This window comes from Nilaparvata lugens, chromosome 3 (genome assembly GCF_014356525.2).
Source record: "Nilaparvata lugens isolate BPH chromosome 3, ASM1435652v1, whole genome shotgun sequence".
Lineage (NCBI taxonomy): Eukaryota > Metazoa > Arthropoda > Insecta > Hemiptera > Delphacidae > Nilaparvata > Nilaparvata lugens.
Window position 1 is genome coordinate 20,299,302 of NC_052506.1, and position 19,249 is coordinate 20,318,550.

Below are 19,249 nucleotides of genomic sequence, written 5' to 3' on the forward strand. Positions count from 1 at the left end.
ACTTCCTCTGAGCAAAAACAGATTCCAAAAGAAGAGGATATGATGTCCAAGGGAAAAATTGATGAATCTTTGGCAAAAGATATGGCAAAACCTGACAGCATCAAATCAAAGGAGATTGGTGAACCTAAAACTGATCTAGCCCAAAAGGACACTGCAAAAGATATGGCAAAACCTGATAGCATTAAATCTGGTGAATCGAAAGCTGGTACAGTCAAAAAAGAGAGTGGTATTGATGACAATGTGAGAAGTGGAAAAGCAAATGATCTATTGAATTCTAAGCCAAAGGAAGCTCAAAAGGCAATGGAATATGAAATAGGTGATTTATCAGATAAGAAAACTCCAATTGAGAGAAAATTAGGAAAAGAAGCAGAAGTTACCACACCAGGAATAGTGGGAATTGGAAAATCTTCTTCGAAAGAAAAGAGATCAGATGACGTTTCAGATGGAAAAGCTTCTGATTTGACAGGAAAAGAGGGTGTGAAACCTTCAAGAGAATTAGAAGTTGATGATTCACTGGCTGAGAAATCTGCACCAAAAAAACAGACAGAACTCACCCCACAGAAAATAAAAGATGATAGAAAATCAGTTGAAGATAGAGCACCGGATGAATTGACAGAAATGAAACTCAGAAAAGAGCCAACTGTAGAGAAAGAAAAACAATTGGATAAAACAGTGAAGGGTGACAAAGAATATCCACCAAAAAAATCTGTACCTGACAAAGAACAAGAACTATCAACCACACAGAAACAAAAAGAAACTGATAAATTGAGAAAAGATGAAGAATTAATGCCTGGAGAATCCTCCATGAGAGCTGAGCCAGGTGAAGAGCAAGTACTTACTACACAACGAGAGAAAGGAGTAGAAAAATCTGGGAAGGATGGGAAAGCAGATGAGCTAGTGGACAAGAAACCTCTTATTGGTGCTGAATCTGGAATGAAAGAAGAAGTCACACAACAAAAGCCATTTAAGAAAGATGAAAAACCGCATATAGATGTGATGGACACTACAATGCAAGATAAGCTTGATAACAAGGGAAAAACAGAGGCAATGAAGAAGGATTTGCCAAAGAAAGTGGAAATGTCTGATTCAAAGGGAAACGTCCTTGATGGTTCCCAGTCCGTTGAAAAGCTGAAGAAAACACCAACAGACAAGTCACAAGATGAGAAAAACGCATTTGATGGGACTAGTCCAGATAAAATTATTGAGCAAAAAGAACAAGATAAGAAGGATGTTCAAAAGGAAATGCCCAAAATTGAGGGGCTCACTAAGACAAAAGATACTCCCTCAAAAAGAGCAGAGAACCTATATAAGGAAAGTTTTTCACAGCCAGCAGATTTTATGGAAGCAAAACAGAAGGCAGATGATCTCATTTCAAACATATCTGAAAAACTTACTGGAGAGAAGCAGATTCATCCGAAAAAATCGATTGATAAATCTCAATTGAAGCAGGAAAAACAAGGAGATGTGTCAGTAAAACAAGAGGAGAGAGGAGGTCAGGCCATCGACGAAGCAGCCAAAAAAGGGGTAGAAGATTTGAAGAAAGGGAAAGAACAAACTAAAGAAACCTATGCAAAAGAAAAAGTTGAAACACCAGAAATTGATAAAAGAGATTCACCTGTTATAGGTGCAAAAAAGCAGCAGAGAGATCCAGAGGGAGATACTGCAACTGTCTCAAAAGTAAATCAGGATAAGCAAGAAGAGGGCGATCCAATAAAGAAGAAACAAATTGATGAAAAAATCAAGAATGGAAAAATTGAAAATATTCCTGCTCTGACCAAGAAAGATATTATCAAGGATGAGAGTAATCGTTTGCCTCAAGAAAAGGAAATAAAAGAAAAAGGTGAAACACCTTATTTGGAGAAAGTTTCCAGCACCAGCAAAGCAAAGGGAAGTTAGATGAGAGACAAAAAGACTCAGAGAATATAAAGCGTGGACAACTGGATGACTCTGCACTCAAAGATGGAACAAAAGATGCAGAGGGTGTGGATAGAGGTGCAATGAGAGAGATAAATATTGTTTCTGAAGATAAACCGGTAGAGACCAAAAAATATCCTAAAAATTTACTGCAGGAAATTGATGAAGTTGACAAAGATGGATCGACTATAAAATTTGGCAAAAATGTTGAAGATGGAAAGCAATTTCCATCACAGATCCCAAAAACTAATGAAATACCAATTAAGGGAGGAGTCAGTCCATTGAAGAGTGAAACCCAAGATTTGAAGAATAAGGATACAACAAAAAATATCCAAGATGAGCAGATAGGTGTTGAGAAGAGTAAAACTTTCCCTGGACAAAAGAGTATTACAGAGACATCAAATAAAATGCTAACTGATAAAGAACCAGAAACATTTCCTCTATCAGGGAGGGATGATGGAAAACCTGAAAAATTCGAAAAGAAAAAAATTAGTGATGTATCACCTGAAAAATCACAAAATCTGAAAGATGAACCAAAAAGGCTTGATGAGACTCAGAGAGCTCAAGAGTCGAAATTGAGTCCAAAATTCACTAGAGAGCAACTGGCAGGAGAGAATAAAAACGTTGACAACCCCCTTGAGAGAAAACCATCCTCAGTCGTTGACAAAATATCTGTATTCAATGCCCCAACTGATGGAGAGAAAATTGATAGTGAAAAACAACAAGGAATGGGCTTAATAGAAGATGAAGCTTCTGCCAAAACAATACCAAAGCTGAGTAGCTCGCAAAAAATTACTAAAAAGTCGACTACAGAGGGAGAAAAACTGAAACCTCAAGATAAGACTTTGCCTGGTTCCGTTGAGCAAGGCAATTTGAACAAGGTAAAGAAAGAGGTGGGAGATAGACTGCCAACGCAGGATGAATTAATTGCTTCAAAAGGATCACAATCTGACATCAATCAAGAGTATGAGAAGGCAACAAAACCACAGAAAGAAAGTAAGATAAGTGAAAGAATCAAATCAATTGAGTCACTACTTCCTCCCTCCCACCCATCTAAGCCTTCTAAGGTTCCTGCCAAGTCTACAGATAAGTTGACACAAGACCAAAGTGATGATAGATTGAAAGACAAGTTGTCAGCTTCAGGAAAAGATGGAAAACTAACAAAAAAAGATTCAAAAGATTTTGATCGACTTGAGGTGAAACAATCGAAAGACAATTTGCGTTCTAAAAGATCACCTGATGAGATGAAAACTGGTCAAGAGAGAAACAAACAGCTAGATGGAATCCAACCCAAAAAAGAGGAAGGCAGGGATAGTAAATTGGAACAATCTAAAGCAAAATCAAAATCGATTGATAAAGAGAGAAGAAAAATAAAGTCAAGTGATTCAGAGGGATCTTTATCACAATCTAGTCAATCGCAAGGAGGTGGAATGCGGCATGACGATGGGATCCAAGATAGGAAGGGGAGTAGAAATTTGCGAGAGACTGGGAAACTGGATAAATTGACATCAAGCAGAGTTTCCAAGGAGAAAAAACATGCCGATAAACTTCCCACTCATCTTACGAAAAAAGAGCAAGAGAAAGCAGGAAAACCATCAGAGAAGCCTGATGAATATTCTGCGAGTAGAAATATCCAAAGTAAAAATCAAGTACCTGCTGACAAAGCAGTTCGAAAGTCAGCTCCACAAACCAATGCCAAAGGAGATCAAACTTTATTAAGAAAGTCCAAAATCGATGAAAAGCAATTACAAGGAAAGGTTATTAGGGGTGATAATAAGTCTAAAGAAAAAGAAGAGCCTGATTACTCAAAAGCTGAAGCTAGTCAAATTCGTGAGAAAGATAAAGCTATGGGGCAATCGAAAATCAAGACACAAGTCAAGAAAGATGAAAAAGTAGATCCGAAATTGAGGAAATCAGCTAGTCAAAAAGTAGACCCTAAAGAAATTGCAGCTTCCAGGAAAATAAATGGCACGGGGAAGAAAGGAACAGTCCCAGTGGATTCCCAAGATGTGAAGCACAGCAGAAGCTTACCTCCACAATACACGTCTGATTCAGGTTGGTTATTTTTTCTTATATCGCTGTTATTATTTAGATATTTCAATAGTTATAATATGATAAATAGGATGACTCCTCTCTTACTTACCTCTTTATTCACATTTTATATTACTCCTGATGCTCATTTTTACAGTATTTTGAGTTATCGATTCACCTTTCAAGATAAATCTCATGTGATTTTAACGGCAATACTGTTGATGATCCAGCGATTGATTGTCAATCTCTTAATAACATTGAAAATAGTCATTTTTTCTTGACATTATAATTTTTGATTTCAGAAAAACTTACACTTTCTGTCATGTCATATTGTCGTCAATAACATTTCATACTCAATGGCGAGTTCGGTCTTGCAGACAAAGTCATTTAAAACTCTGAGGTTCTATGTCACATTTTATTTCTAAATACAGTATTATCAAATAAACTTTGAAGAAAAATTATTTATAGCTATGAATATTTTATCCGTTCTAGAAACAAATAATGCTGAGAAGCCAGATACATGGAAAATTAAACCCACCTTGTTAGAGAAGATGAAGAAATACGGAATCCAAGTGAGTATGCTGATTCATTTTTGAACTGGGGTTATCAGTCCCATAATGATGTTCTTTTAGGTTCTATATCGATTAGAATCCTTCACGAAATTAATTAATAGTTTTATAATTCAAAAATGAAATATGCATTTATTATATTGACATGCTTAATAGAAAACCACTATTTGAAGCAGGAATAAGTTTCTTCTGTATAGTTCCTGTAAGAGCATAATTATTGATATCAATATAGTTTATTACAATTCCAACATGGATTCAAATTTATTCATATGATAATATTAAAGTATTATCATTCATGAGATTCAATGAAACATATTACAGTATAGTAATATTATTATTGTAGATATCAAATGACTAGTAATTCAAAATCATATGAATGAAAACGTATAATCCAAAAGTATACCGGTAGCGATAAAGCTAGTGAGCAGCTTGTTGTACAAGTAAACAAAGAAAATCACTCTAAATTGGTGAGTGCCGGGAACCAATAGGTATACCTGTATACCTGAATATAGGAGGTACTGGAAGTGCGGTTTCACAAGATGTCAAACTATCTCATGATGAACTAAAACTGAAATCTTCAGAAAGTGATGCTTTCCTCCACCTACAGTAGTGTATAACCTAAAAATGCTTGATCACGCCATGATCATGAGTTTTTAACCGAAAATAGATTGTTGTTTTTCGAGAATATTTAATTTTTGTAAAGACTGAATTAATTTTAAGATAATGTAACTCGAAGAAGAGGAATTAAACTCTACACTTTTAACGATTTGCACTATAATAGAGAATAGCAGTATTCAATAGTTTCGAATCAAGCTATATGTTGAGGAGACTTAATCAACTATTCGTTTTTTATTGAATGATGTCCTACTCTTCTAATTACAGGTTCTAACTTTGGATGAATTGGATAGACTACATGATGAAGTACTTGTTGCAATGCGAGCCCACCACGGATTGACAGATTCTGGTTTGTTCTTATATCTCCAATAATATTTTTTGTGTTTCTATAATTCTATTTTTTTAATCAGAATTTTTTTATTTATTTTTTTTAATTCCATTTTTTGAATTATTGTAATACCAATCCTATCTTGACTGTGAGGGTTTACTTTACGTTTGAGAAAATAATTTAAGTTTTTTATTGAAATAACTAGTATCATACATTTATTTTTAGATTTTCTAAGAATGACATAATTAGCTAAAACTGGTCATGTCTTGAATAAAGAAGAAAGTTTAGCCTACTGCTTGTTCTTTACACTAATTTTCATCAGTAATATTCAGTTATGACCAGAATAATTTGAATATGAAAAATTAGTTCTATAAATACCTTGGTTATGACTGTGAATTCACTATTATTCTCTTGTTCAATAATTATATACTTGGTATGAATTTTATTTATCAGTAATAACTAGGTTTTGTTTTTTCAGAAACTGATGAAACAGATATTCAGAAAGAATTGCAGGTAAGTCAACTATCATAATAATTTGCATTATTCGAGAGGGAGTTCTTGGAAAGTATGAAATGAATGTTGAATGATCAAATAATTAACAACATTAGAAATACTTGATACCAAGCTATGGTATTTTCAACTTTTAAATTAAACAGGAAGTACTTAGATAACAGTGATTGCAAATAGCATAACTATCAGTTTCTGCATGTAAATTAAGGGTAGATAAGAAGTAGTGTTAAAATTAATGTAGGCCAAATAAACTGTTTTGACGTTTGCCATAAACACCTCCTGAAACAATATCGAGCAGATAAAACTAAAGTTATCCTAGAGCAACAAAATAAAAATTACTTTTAATTAGTTTTATTTTTGATGGAAGTAGCGAGTTCATTGATGAATTAGATTAATCTATGACTATCAATATCCACTGATTATTTGAGAATGATAAATGGAACACTCCTTGATTTGTGAATAATATTCCAATCTTCCTTCCTTTCCATTCTTCATTCCATTCATTCATCCATTTTCCACATCACATCTCCATTCTACATAATACATATATATCGGGGACCGAGCTTCGCTCTGGAGTACAAAAGCATAAAAAATGTATTACGAAAGAAGAAATTATAATAACATTCATTCAGAAATGTTCTATCTAATCACAGTAAATTCCCAGAGGAATGCAAAAATTTCCCTCACGAAAGCCCAGTTACACAAAAGCCGGTTAAATTCTAATCCTGATCAACTTCACGTGAACCAAATCAGAGAAGATCATTTAAAAAAGATGGATCTACTGGAATTAATCAGGATTGAAAATAGCCCGGCTTTTTTGCAACCGGCACTAAGTACCTGATTGAATGATTACAAAAGTTCAACAGCTGAGTCATAATTTTGACACAGTGCCACACACATGAACTCGCTCACTCAATTCCATCACCAACAGACGACGAAATAATTATCATCTGTTTTTCCAAGGATGAATAATTATTATCCTTTTAATGTCCTTCAGCGAGTTTTCCCAGGGATGAGACTCAGTGCAATCGAATCTATATTATAAACCTACTATATTCTTAATTTCGTAAGAATCGTTAGAGCCGTTTTCGAGATCAGGTGAAATACAAACATATAAACATATAAACATAAGTTTCTCGTTTAATAGTATAGGCATAGCCTACTATAGATAGAAGGCTGGAACATGTTCAATATGGCAACGTGTGGTTCAGGCCGACTTTGCTTTATTTGATATGCATAGATTCATCACACCATTAAAAAAATTGTATTTTGTAGAATCATTTGTATTTGTTAGTATGGATAGTAAATATTTGATTTATGTCAATAATGTGATTATAAACCCACAAAGATATGTTAAGATAGATTGAACTATTGCTATTGGATATCAATTCCTCTGTGAATTTTGTTGTATACTATTATCCCTAGATATAATTGACTTGATGAACAAAGTTGAATGAATTATCATTATTCCAGCAATTTATTCTTTCAATAACCTATTAATTCATTATTAATATGAATCATCACTTCTCTTTATAAGTTTTTTTTTAAATTATTAAAACATAATATAAATCTTCAAGTACCTTACTCTTTGTATTTTTTTTTCTTCCAAAACACGACTAGTTCCAACTCATCTAAAGCCATTTTTCCTAAATAAAAAAAGATGAGTTGAACAAGTCGTGTTTGAAAAAAAATAATAAAGAATAAGGGTAGGGTAGGGTACTTGATGATGTGTTTTAATATAAATTGATAGATATTATTACGAACAAAAACTAAATGGTAGTAGAATATATTCCCTTTGATAGATATTACTGAACTATCGATTATCATTACGGCCTTTAGTTAGTTATAGATGCACAAAAAGCGAATGCATTAAATTCAGAAGTTTCTTAAAAAGAAGACAATATTCCACATTTATATTTTTTATTTTACATTTAAGCAGGGAACCCACTATGCCGTCACCGTCAGGCACCGTCCAGCACCGACCGTCACCGTTAAGTACCGGCAACATTGCTTTGCATTGTTTTAAACGAACCACTATACCCGTCCGTCACCGGCCACGACCGTGTCCGTCAGTCACCGTCGGCCACCATTGCTGTTTGGGGCATTCTTGCCGGATAGCCGGTCCGTTTTTTTATCATTCTTCCAGTCGACATTCAACTATCAGTGAAGTTACATCACCAGTGTTTTGTTGTAGTGCACCTTTGTTCTGTGAGCGATGAGTACGGACGAAATGTTGATAGAGGCTATTAGGGAGTATCCCCTCCTGTATAATACTAGTGATAATAGTTATCACGACAACAGGAACAAATATAATGCTTGGCAGGAAATCTCAGAAAAGTTTGATACCATGTCAGGTAAGTTATTTACAAATATTATTCTGTAAGAGAAATTATGAAATCAAAGTTTTGGCCGTTTGACAAATCACACGATGATGGGAAAGGGCTCAAATTAAAGGTCTTGATCCCAGGGACTCGGGAAAAGTTAGCAGTTGTCTTAAAAGCAACCGAGAAATAACGTAAAACTGTTACTGTGTTTCAGTAAACGTTACTGTGTTTCACTGGGAATTTCAGTAACTCGAGCAATTCGTAGAACTTCTTTAGAGTCATGCGGAAATATAAAAAGAACTTAGCATCGTCTTTTTTCAAGTCGTCAAACAAATGATGAAATTCACCATATTCGTTTCTTCTTCTGAAGATTTCGTGCACCCAGTACCTATGCTTCCTTCGTTTCTGTATATTTATCTTCTTCTTCAGCACATGCTGCGGCTATTACTAGCAATTCCTCGTCTGATGAACTCTCCATCGCAACTGATGCATTTCTTCTGGTTAGCTCCGGTTTCTGACGGAGCTAACCAGACGGGCAAGTGGGTTATCGCCGGAAAAATGACGGTGAAGGCGGCGACTGACGGTGACGGTCGGTGCTGGACGGTGCCCGACGGTGACGGCATAGTGGGTTCCCTGCTTTAGAAGGTACTATTCAATACTTTCATCTATTAATGAAATACATTTATTTGATCATTAAAATTGCTCGTAGGAAATACAGACACAGAAACTAAGTACAGTGAAATATATTGCCAAGCTAGACATAATACTTGAAACTCCTAGAACTACCGTAGAGTTAAAATTAGTCTATCAGTTAATATTATATATTTTATTTTACTATCATTGAATTGAATTTCTCAGTATTGGTATTTGATAAAGGGCATACAGCTGATAGTTAATCGGGAGTCTACCCAAGTGAATTCAATTTGTTCGGCCTGAAGCTGAGCTTGACTGCGACGTTGCCAAGTTGTGTGCTCCAGCCTTTATCTAAAGTAAGCCATGGTATAGGATATTCATCTTCCCATCTCAAGATTTTCTGTTCTTTAGTATTGTAATATCGGGGCACCGAGCTTCGCTTGTTATTTATTTATTGACTTTTGATAAGCCGAACACAATTCTTTAAAATGATTGGGGAAGTACCAACAGGCACAGCCCAAAACTGTTTCTCTCCCGAATTTTGATTTATACACTATAAATAGTTCAGAAAGTAGGTTATGTTCCATACACTTGAATTCAGGTTCAATTTTCTGTTCAAACCTTTGAAAACAAAAACTTTATAATTTAGATTATATACAAACCAAATTGAATAACAAAATAACACTCACTAATCACTTGAAATTGTCAAATAATGATCAACTTTGAAAATTATTATATACTCTAGCAGGGGTGGTCTAGCCAGGTCGGCTAGTCGGGGATCCCCGAGGGCCCCGAGGCCAAGGGGGCCCCGAAGGAGGCCCCCAAAATGTAAGGTCTGCTTTTGCAAATTCACTTTGACTATAATTATATGTTTTTTCGTGGTAACAAAGGGATATTCAATTCTGAACAACCAAAGCAAAGGCTGTTGTGTACGCATAACCCACGAGAAGTGTACTCGAATCTCATTACCAAACCATACATTATCTGCATTATCATGGTCTCTACCCCAGTCCCCCTTGTAATATTACATTTTTTCTCGATTGGAATCGAATTTTCAATTCGAGATCTATAAAACTTTATAGTAAATATCAGAGTAATCGATATACAGACAACTTTTTGACTGAGAATTTAAAAAACAAATTATTAGCTCATAAAAATTACAAATACTTTTTAATAATAAGCTAACAAATACCACAAATTTTTAGACATATTGCAATTTAAAAAACAAATTATTAGCTCATAAAAATTACAAATACTTTTTAATAATAAGCTAACAAATACCACAAATTTTTAGACATATTGCAATTTAAAAAACAAATTATTAGCTCATAAAAATTACAAATACTTTTTAATAATAAGCTAACAAATACCACAAATTTTTAGACATATTGCAATTTAAAAAACAAATTATTAGCTCATAAAAATTACAAATACTTTTTAATAATAAGCTAACAAATACCACAAATTTTTAGACATATTGCAATTTAAAAAACAAATTATTAGCTCATAAAAATTACAAATACTTTTTAATAATAAGCTAACAAATACCACAAATTTTTAGACATATTGCAATTTAAAAAACAAATTATTAGCTCATAAAAATTACAAATACTTTTTAATAATAAGCTAACAAATACCACAAATTTTTAGACATATTGCAATTTAAAAAACAAATTATTAGCTCATAAAAATTACAAATACTTTTTAATAATAAGCTAACAAATACCACAAATTTTTAGACATATTGCAATTTAAAAAACAAATTATTAGCTCATAAAAATTACAAATACTTTTTAATAATAAGCTAACAAATACCACAAATTTTTAGACATATTGCAATTTAAAAAACAAATTATTAGCTCATAAAAATTACAAATACTTTTTAATAATAAGCTAACAAATACCACAAATTTTTAGACATATTGCAATTTAAAAAACAAATTATTAGCTCATAAAAATTACAAATACTTTTTAATAATAAGCTAACAAATACCACAAATTTTTAGACATATTGCAATTTAAAAAACAAATTATTAGCTCATAAAAATTACAAATACTTTTTAATAATAAGCTAACAAATACCACAAATTTTTAGACATATTGCAATTTAAAAAACAAATTATTAGCTCATAAAAATTACAAATACTTTTTAATAATAAGCTAACAAATACCACAAATTTTTAGACATATTGCAATTTAAAAAACAAATTATTAGCTCATAAAAATTACAAATACTTTTTAATAATAAGCTAACAAATACCACAAATTTTTAGACATATTGCAATTTAAAAAACAAATTATTAGCTCATAAAAATTACAAATACTTTTTAATAATAAGCTAACAAATACCACAAATTTTTAGACATATTGCAATTTAAAAAACAAATTATTAGCTCATAAAAATTACAAATACTTTTTAATAATAAGCTAACAAATACCACAAATTTTTAGACATATTGCAATTTAAAAAACAAATTATTAGCTCATAAAAATTACAAATACTTTTTAATAATAAGCTAACAAATACCACAAATTTTTAGACATATTGCAATTTAAAAAACAAATTATTAGCTCATAAAAATTACAAATACTTTTTAATAATAAGCTAACAAATACCACAAATTTTTAGACATATTGCAATTTAAAAAACAAATTATTAGCTCATAAAAATTACAAATACTTTTTAATAATAAGCTAACAAATACCACAAATTTTTAGACATATTGCAATTTAAAAAACAAATTATTAGCTCATAAAAATTACAAATACTTTTTAATAATAAGCTAACAAATACCACAAATTTTTAGACATATTGCAATTTAAAAAACAAATTATTAGCTCATAAAAATTACAAATACTTTTTAATAATAAGCTAACAAATACCACAAATTTTTAGACATATTGCAATTTAAAAAACAAATTATTAGCTCATAAAAATTACAAATACTTTTTAATAATAAGCTAACAAATACCACAAATTTTTAGACATATTGCAATTTAAAAAACAAATTATTAGCTCATAAAAATTACAAATACTTTTTAATAATAAGCTAACAAATACCACAAATTTTTAGACATATTGCAATTTAAAAAACAAATTATTAGCTCATAAAAATTACAAATACTTTTTAATAATAAGCTAACAAATACCACAAATTTTTAGACATATTGCAATTTAAAAAACAAATTATTAGCTCATAAAAATTACAAATACTTTTTAATAATAAGCTAACAAATACCACAAATTTTTAGACATATTGCAATTTAAAAAACAAATTATTAGCTCATAAAAATTACAAATACTTTTTAATAATAAGCTAACAAATACCACAAATTTTTAGACATATTGCAATTTAAAAAATAAATAAATAAATAAATAAATAAATAAATAAATAAATAAATAAATAAATAAATAAATAAATAAATAAATAAATAAATAAATAAATAAATAAATAAATAAATAAATAAATAAATAAATAAATAAATAAATAAATAAATAAATAAATAAATAAATAAATAAATAAATAAATAAATAAATAAATAAATAAATAAATAAATAAATAAATAAATAAATAAATAAATAGATTTTATTGTCGTAGACCAATATAGGTAATTGACAAAGTCATGGTAATACAATTACGAAATAATAAAGTCAAAGCAATAGTTTAAAGTCACAAAGTAGAATTACATCAAGTAGAATCGAAAAACTCTGTCAAACAATAGAAAGGTCTCAAAACCAGCCACTCAAAAAGTAATTTTTTAAAAATAACAATATTTTCACAACATTTGATATCCAATGGCAACTTATTGTACATTCTCAAGCCTATGCTGTCATAGTGTTTCATGCTTATGACAAGACGTTGATATGGAATATCAATGTGGTCTTTTTTCCTGGTGTCATAAGCATGAATATTGGATCTTTTATTCAAGCTATGGAGATTCTTTCTAGTGTGCATGATTACTTGAAATATATAGAGATTTATGACAGTCAATATTTTTGTTTTTTTGAAAAGAGGTCGACAGTGATCTAGATACCCTGCACCTGTCAATATTCTGATAGCCTTTTTCTGCAAAAGCAAGACCTTATTGATGTGGCAGCTGTTTCCATATACTAAAATTCCGTATGCAATTATGCTTTGAAAAAAAGCAAAATATGAGCTTCTGAGGTATTTTTCCGGTACAAGATTCTTCAACTGCCTTAACAAAAAGATAACCCTAGATAACCTAGCAGAAACGAAATTTATGTGGGGTTCCCAGGTCAACCTGTGATCAAACATTAAGCCTAAAAACTTTAAACTATTGTTATTGTTGTGTGTGTAATCCCTGAGACCAAATGTCATAAGCTGAGTTTTATCCTCGTTCAATTTAAAGCCATTAGCTCTGAACCACTTGGAAGCTTCCGCCAAGGTATCAGCTGTCATATTATGTAAAGTGTGTGCATCTGAATGAGAATTAAGAAAAGTAGTGTCATCAGCATACAACACAGTCTTGCTGTTGATTGTGAGAGGAAGATCGTTTATCATCAATACAAAGAGGAGTGGTCCCAATATTGATCCTTGGGGGACGCCGTACTTTACTTTAGCAAGGTCGGATCTCTTATTTCCTACACAAACAACTTGCTGGCGATCGCCAAGGTACGATCTAAAAAGACTAAGGCTCCTTCCACTGACTCCATAATAAGCTAATTTTTCAAGCAAAATATCATGATTCACGCAGTCAAATGCCTTGCTCAGGTCACAGAAGGCAGCCTGAGCAAAGCACCTGTTTTCAAAAGACTCAATTACAAATTTTATAAGTGCATCAAAGGCGTCATTAGTGGATCTTCCCTTCACAAAACCAAATTGATGCTCCGATAGTACCCCAAGATTTACCAAGTATTCATACACCTGTATATACATGACAATTTCTAGAACCTTGGAGAAGACAGGCACTATTTGAATGGGTCTATAACTGGAAGGTTCCTCTTTTGAGCCTTTCTTATGAACGGGAACAACTTTGGAGACTTTTAATACATCGGGGAAAACACCCTGTGTAATACACCTGTTAATACAAATGGTCAGTAATGGCACTACAGAGTGAGCAATATTTTTGAGAAGACAGCTTGATAAACCATAGAAATCTTCACTCTTCGAAACTTTAAGATTATGAACCACTTTAAAAATCATCTCTTGACTCACCTCATGAAAAAAGAATAAGCTATTTTGCACTTTATTGACATTATCATTGAGCAATGCACTGGCTGTAATTGATGGCTTGTCTATCTTCTCGTGCACATCATCTACTGATTGAATGAAATAATTATTAAGTTTGTTTGGTTCAGGAGTAGATAAGTTTACAACATTCTTGTTGGAGGATAAAGTTTTGATAATTTGCCATGCTTTCTTACATTTGTTATTAGAAGATTCAATGATTGATGCGACAGAATCCCTCTTGGCTTCATCCAATGAATTTCTGTACAGTGCTCTGCATCTAAGATAAAGTGTTTTCGAATGTTCGGTTTTTTGTTTTTTGAAGTTTTCATGTAAGAGAGTGAGTAGAATCTTAATCTTAGCAAGTTCAGGTGTGTACCAGTCAGCCTTACATTTGAAATTCTTTCTATTATTAACTTGGGAAACTTTTTTTCTACAGGTCTTTCTAGGGATAGTTAGATTGAAATAATATAAAACTGTATTGAGGAAGGATTCGAATATATCACTTGCATCTGACTTTTCCATGACAGCACACCAATTCACTAAATTTAGAGACCGATTAAATTGTAGTAATTTATCTTTAGTAACAGGTCTTGAAGTAATAGTGACAAAATCGTTAGAACTAGACTCAACAGAACTACAGGGCACACATATCGTGACACAATCATGATCAGAGTAAGAAAATCCTATGACACTTGAATTTATCATATCAGGTTGAACGTTTGAAAAAATATTATCGAGACATGCTTGGTCTCTAGTGGGCAGAGTATTGAAAATACGATGATTAAATTGTCTCAATAGATTTTTCAAATTATTGGAATGACAAGTTTCATGATTGACATCAAAAGCAGAATTAAGATCTCCACCAAGAACAATAGTATGGTCATTATAGCATTGTCTAGACAAAAATAGAAGCAATTCCTCCAATTTGGCTAAAAATACTTTGGGATCTCCACAAGGAGATCTGTACAATGATACGATAATGAGTTTCCTGGCTCTAATAATAGTACAGGTGGCCTCAAACTCACGTTCAATACATAGAAAATTCAGACTCAATTCTTGACTTTGAGAGTAAAGATTCTTTCTGACAAATATTGCAACTCCGCCATTTTTGTGTAATAATCTACAGTAACTACTTGTTGCAATACAAACATCCATTTTACTATATCCGATTTCATCAGTGAGCAACCAATGTTCACTTATACCTAAAATATCAATATCTTCATTAATTACAAAGTCATTGAGAACATTCAATTTACCTCTCAATCCTTGAACATTTAGATAAGCGATTCTTGTGCAAGGTATTGTATGTTTTAATGAGTCTAATCTATACCTATTTGAACTTGGATTGTTGAGTTTAAACAACTTTGCACAATGTTAGTATCTACCACAGAGTCTGTTATTAATGAGGGACTGCAGGGAATGTTACAAAGTTCTGCATCGTCATTCAGTACTTGATCACGAGCAGATGAACAACTTGAATCGAATCCTGATTGGTTTATAGAGTTTTTGAGTGAGTCATGGAAGGACACAGTAGCACTGGATTCCGGAACATCTGGGATATGAGCTGCAATGACGTCTCTATGATGGCGAACGTCTGGAGTAGATCCTCCGTGCAGAATCGTCCGAGGCTGACCAATCAATGGCGTTGATGTTGACGTCAATGAGTCATCAATGCTGATTATTGCATTGACATCGACGTTGGTTTTCATCGGAATGGAAAGAACTGGTTTTCTGGCAGTTTGCTTCTTTTGTGAGTCGTAGCGCGTTGATTTGACTTTCTTAGAGAGAATGCCGCTATCAATTGTCACAAAATCGCACAAAGACCTTCCTACAAAACGTTTTCCACCCTTTGAGTAATGCAGGCCATGCCTTGTGAAATGGTGTCTTTGCAGGTTATTATTGACTTCTCCATATATCACTCTTGATACTCCACAATAAGACCGTATTCTTGCGAAGATTGATTCGTTAGCAAAATGTATATTGTCATTGTGGTGAGGCATATCATACCTAAAAGGTATTGCACAAACAATGAAGTTGGTATTTATTCCCGATGTCAATAGCTTATCCATTCCTTGTTGGATATTGAGATCACATGGCTCATGATTGCCAAAGTCATTGGACCCCGCCATTACAATCACGTAATCGAATTTTGTCAAATCCTTTATAAATTGTATCCCATTTGCAATAACCTGTTTAAATTTAGCTCCCGGCAAAGTATACACAAAAATATCGTAGTAGTCGGACAAGTGACCTAGGTAATTGTGCATATCTCTACCTTGACTTGCAGCCAGTATCACAATACGCCTCTTCACTGAATTTGAAGATGATAATGATGATGATTCTTTGATAGGCCTCCTTGGTTTCTTCCTGACTGCAGATGCATCGGTTTCACCTACATGCACCTGGGCTCTTACATCAAATGTTGCCGTTTGTCCTCTAGTCAATTGTGTTATGGGTGACCCGATCTCCTCCGCATCCAAGACTGAGAAACGATTTGAAGTCACTATTGAGCTGTCATTGGAAAATCGTTGAAATCGACAGGCTGATTTAGGAGTAGTGAAATTCATTGGAAGTGCTCTGCTATTTTTCAATAAAGTTAATTCTGTTTCCAAATTAGAAATTTTATCTGCAGTATGCTGCGCATCACTCTGTAAAAGATTGATAATTTCATCTCTTGAACTGAGCTCAACCTTCAATTCGTCCGCAGTAGTCTTCAAGGCTTTCAGTTTCATTTTCAACTGATCTATCTCAACATCAGCTCGCTCTTCGTTGCACAAAGAATCGTTTAAAACATTAGCTCTGATTTTCTTTTCTTGTGCAAGTGAATTTCTCAGAGAATTATTTTCGGCTGCAGCGTTCGTCAAATGAATCTTTAACACATAATTCTAAGATTCAAATCAACTAGTTTTTAACTTAAGTAGAGTTTCTTATTTGAACATTACTTCGAGTTATAATTTATTCCCAACAGCTCTAATTCATCACAGCCCGGTCGTGTGTTAATGGGAAGGATATTTTATATCCTTCTTAGAGAATCGACAATTATTTGTTGAAACACCGCCGATTTATGAAGTTACATCACATTATTATATTATCGTTATTCTAATTGCACCCAATCTTCATTCTCATTGATTAATTATTTATTCTTTGTAAAATTCGTTGAATAACTAGCATTATTGTCATTTGAGTAAATTAGTGTATAAGCCAGTAAATATTGTAACATACATAAATAAAGAAATCTATTCTAAAAAGCTTGAATTGGCAAAATAATGCTGGGTCATATTCAACAACTTTCAATTCAGACATAAATGTAAAAGGTAAGATTTAAGCCATTTCAAAGAAACCTATAATATTGATTGATATTATTCATTACTCACAAACTCTTCATGTACCGTACCGTATTCATGTATTATTTACTCGTTCTATCACCTAACTTGGCTTCCACTTCATCAGTTTTTTTGACCTTCTTATATTCAGATTTCAGTATTCATCATCTTATTCTATTGTTAATTTTATATTTTTGGATCTTCCAGCAACTATCACCGGAGGATTTGGGAAATCTTCATTCAGAGCTGAGTGACTTAGCTGAAAACAAAAAATCAAGAAATAAGCCTTTGCAGTCAATGTCGAAAATTAAAATTCTAACCCAGTTAGCAGGAGGTAGATCACCACCAGAGCATGACACTTCTGGTTCGACTGCACCCAAAAGAAAACCAGCTGAGATCCCAACAGATATAACAAAGCGAGTTTTGAGGCCAGATACATTGAAGATTGGCAGCCCAACTGATGATGCTACTTCAAGGATGATGGAACCCAACAGATTGGGGATTGGGGTCCCATCATCAAGTTTAGCCTCCCAAAAAAGGTTGGGAGCTCCCCCAGGGAAAGACCAATTAAGTCCAACATACAGACCACAGAATGATGATGCTACTTCAAGGATGATGGAACCAACAGATTGGGGATTGGGGTCCCATCATCAAGTTTAGCCTCCCAAAAAAGGTTGGGAGCTCCCCCAGGGAAAGACCAATTAAGTCCAACATACAGACCACAGAATGATGATGCTACTTCAAGGATGATGGAACCCAACAGATTGGGGATTGGGGTCCCATCATCAAGTTTAGCCTCCCAAAAAAGGTTGGGAGCTCCCCCAGGGAAAGACCAATTAAGTCCAACATACAGACCACAGAATATGAATGAACCGAGATCAAATGACCCTAGAATGGAGGTTGCTGAATCACTTCGTCGGAGAAACGATGATTTTGTGCAAGGAAGAAGACCTTCAAAAGTTCAGGATAGAAGGACTAGTCAAATGAGGGGAAGTATTATTGAGAAACTTCAGCAATATATTAACGATCAGACTTTAGCTGGAAAGCCTCTGAAGAAAAAACCAAGCCATGAGTGTCATTGTACGCCACAGGATAAGAATATCGTCAAAAAATGCTTCTGTAGCCATTAAGCGTTAAGAATTGGGAATGTAATTTGTGATATTGTCGTTGATTATAATACTGAACATTGAGCTGAATTTTGATGTTTCAGAAGTCAAAATTCGAAAATGAATTCTGATAATCATGAACTTTAAGGTCTATGAGATACAGGTGTTCATGATAATTTTTGATTGATTGATCCTAAACCTCATTGTAGACAGATTTATCTTCCGTGATTCCGAATCAATTTGAATGAAAACTATTTGTAAATCTTCACAATAAAAGAATATTGATTGTGTACAAAGTCTTGAAGTATTATGTCCATTAGCACCTAATATTATTTTAATGCTCATCAAGTAATAGAGATGTTACGGATGTATGATTGAATAAATACAGATTATTGGGAAAATCGTGGTTATTTTAGTTTCAGTGATATAATTGAGTAATTATCTCTCAATAATAATAATGACACTAAAAGAATAATTCTTATAAATTTTGAAACTTACCTGATCATTTTTGACTAAATTGTGGATATATTGATGGCTTCCCAGTTATTAAGTCAGTAAACACAATTCAAAAACAAAATAACTGCAAAAGGTAAATCAAAAGTGCAATAATTGAATATTGATTATCGAACGAGCGTTAGCGAGTTCTCACTTTTGACTTACTCAAGGCTAAAGTCATTGCCCGTCTGTTTGTATGTTTTGCAATT

At 32.9% G+C, this 19,249-nt stretch overlaps 1 protein-coding gene across 3 annotated transcripts; it reads left to right on the forward strand.

Annotated features, from left to right (window-relative positions):
- Nucleotides 1-1,970: 1,970 nt before the first annotated feature.
- On the forward strand, nucleotides 1,971-18,942 carry LOC111049104 (nucleolar protein dao-5). Of its 3 annotated transcripts, XM_039423230.1 has the most exons (7): nucleotides 1,971-3,969; nucleotides 4,438-4,517; nucleotides 5,397-5,478; nucleotides 5,936-5,970; nucleotides 17,647-17,933; nucleotides 18,068-18,151; nucleotides 18,287-18,939. In XM_039423230.1, exons 1-7 carry the CDS (start codon nucleotides 1,998-2,000, stop codon nucleotides 18,567-18,569), a joined length of 2,823 nt encoding a protein of 940 aa, XP_039279164.1. In that variant the 5' UTR covers nucleotides 1,971-1,997; the 3' UTR covers nucleotides 18,570-18,939. The 3 variants fall into 3 exon arrangements, with proteins under 3 accessions (XP_039279164.1, XP_039279163.1, XP_039279165.1); XM_039423229.1 differs by having other exon boundaries at nucleotides 18,068-18,936; XM_039423231.1 differs by having other exon boundaries at nucleotides 17,647-18,942.
- Nucleotides 18,943-19,249: the final 307 nt, after the last annotated feature.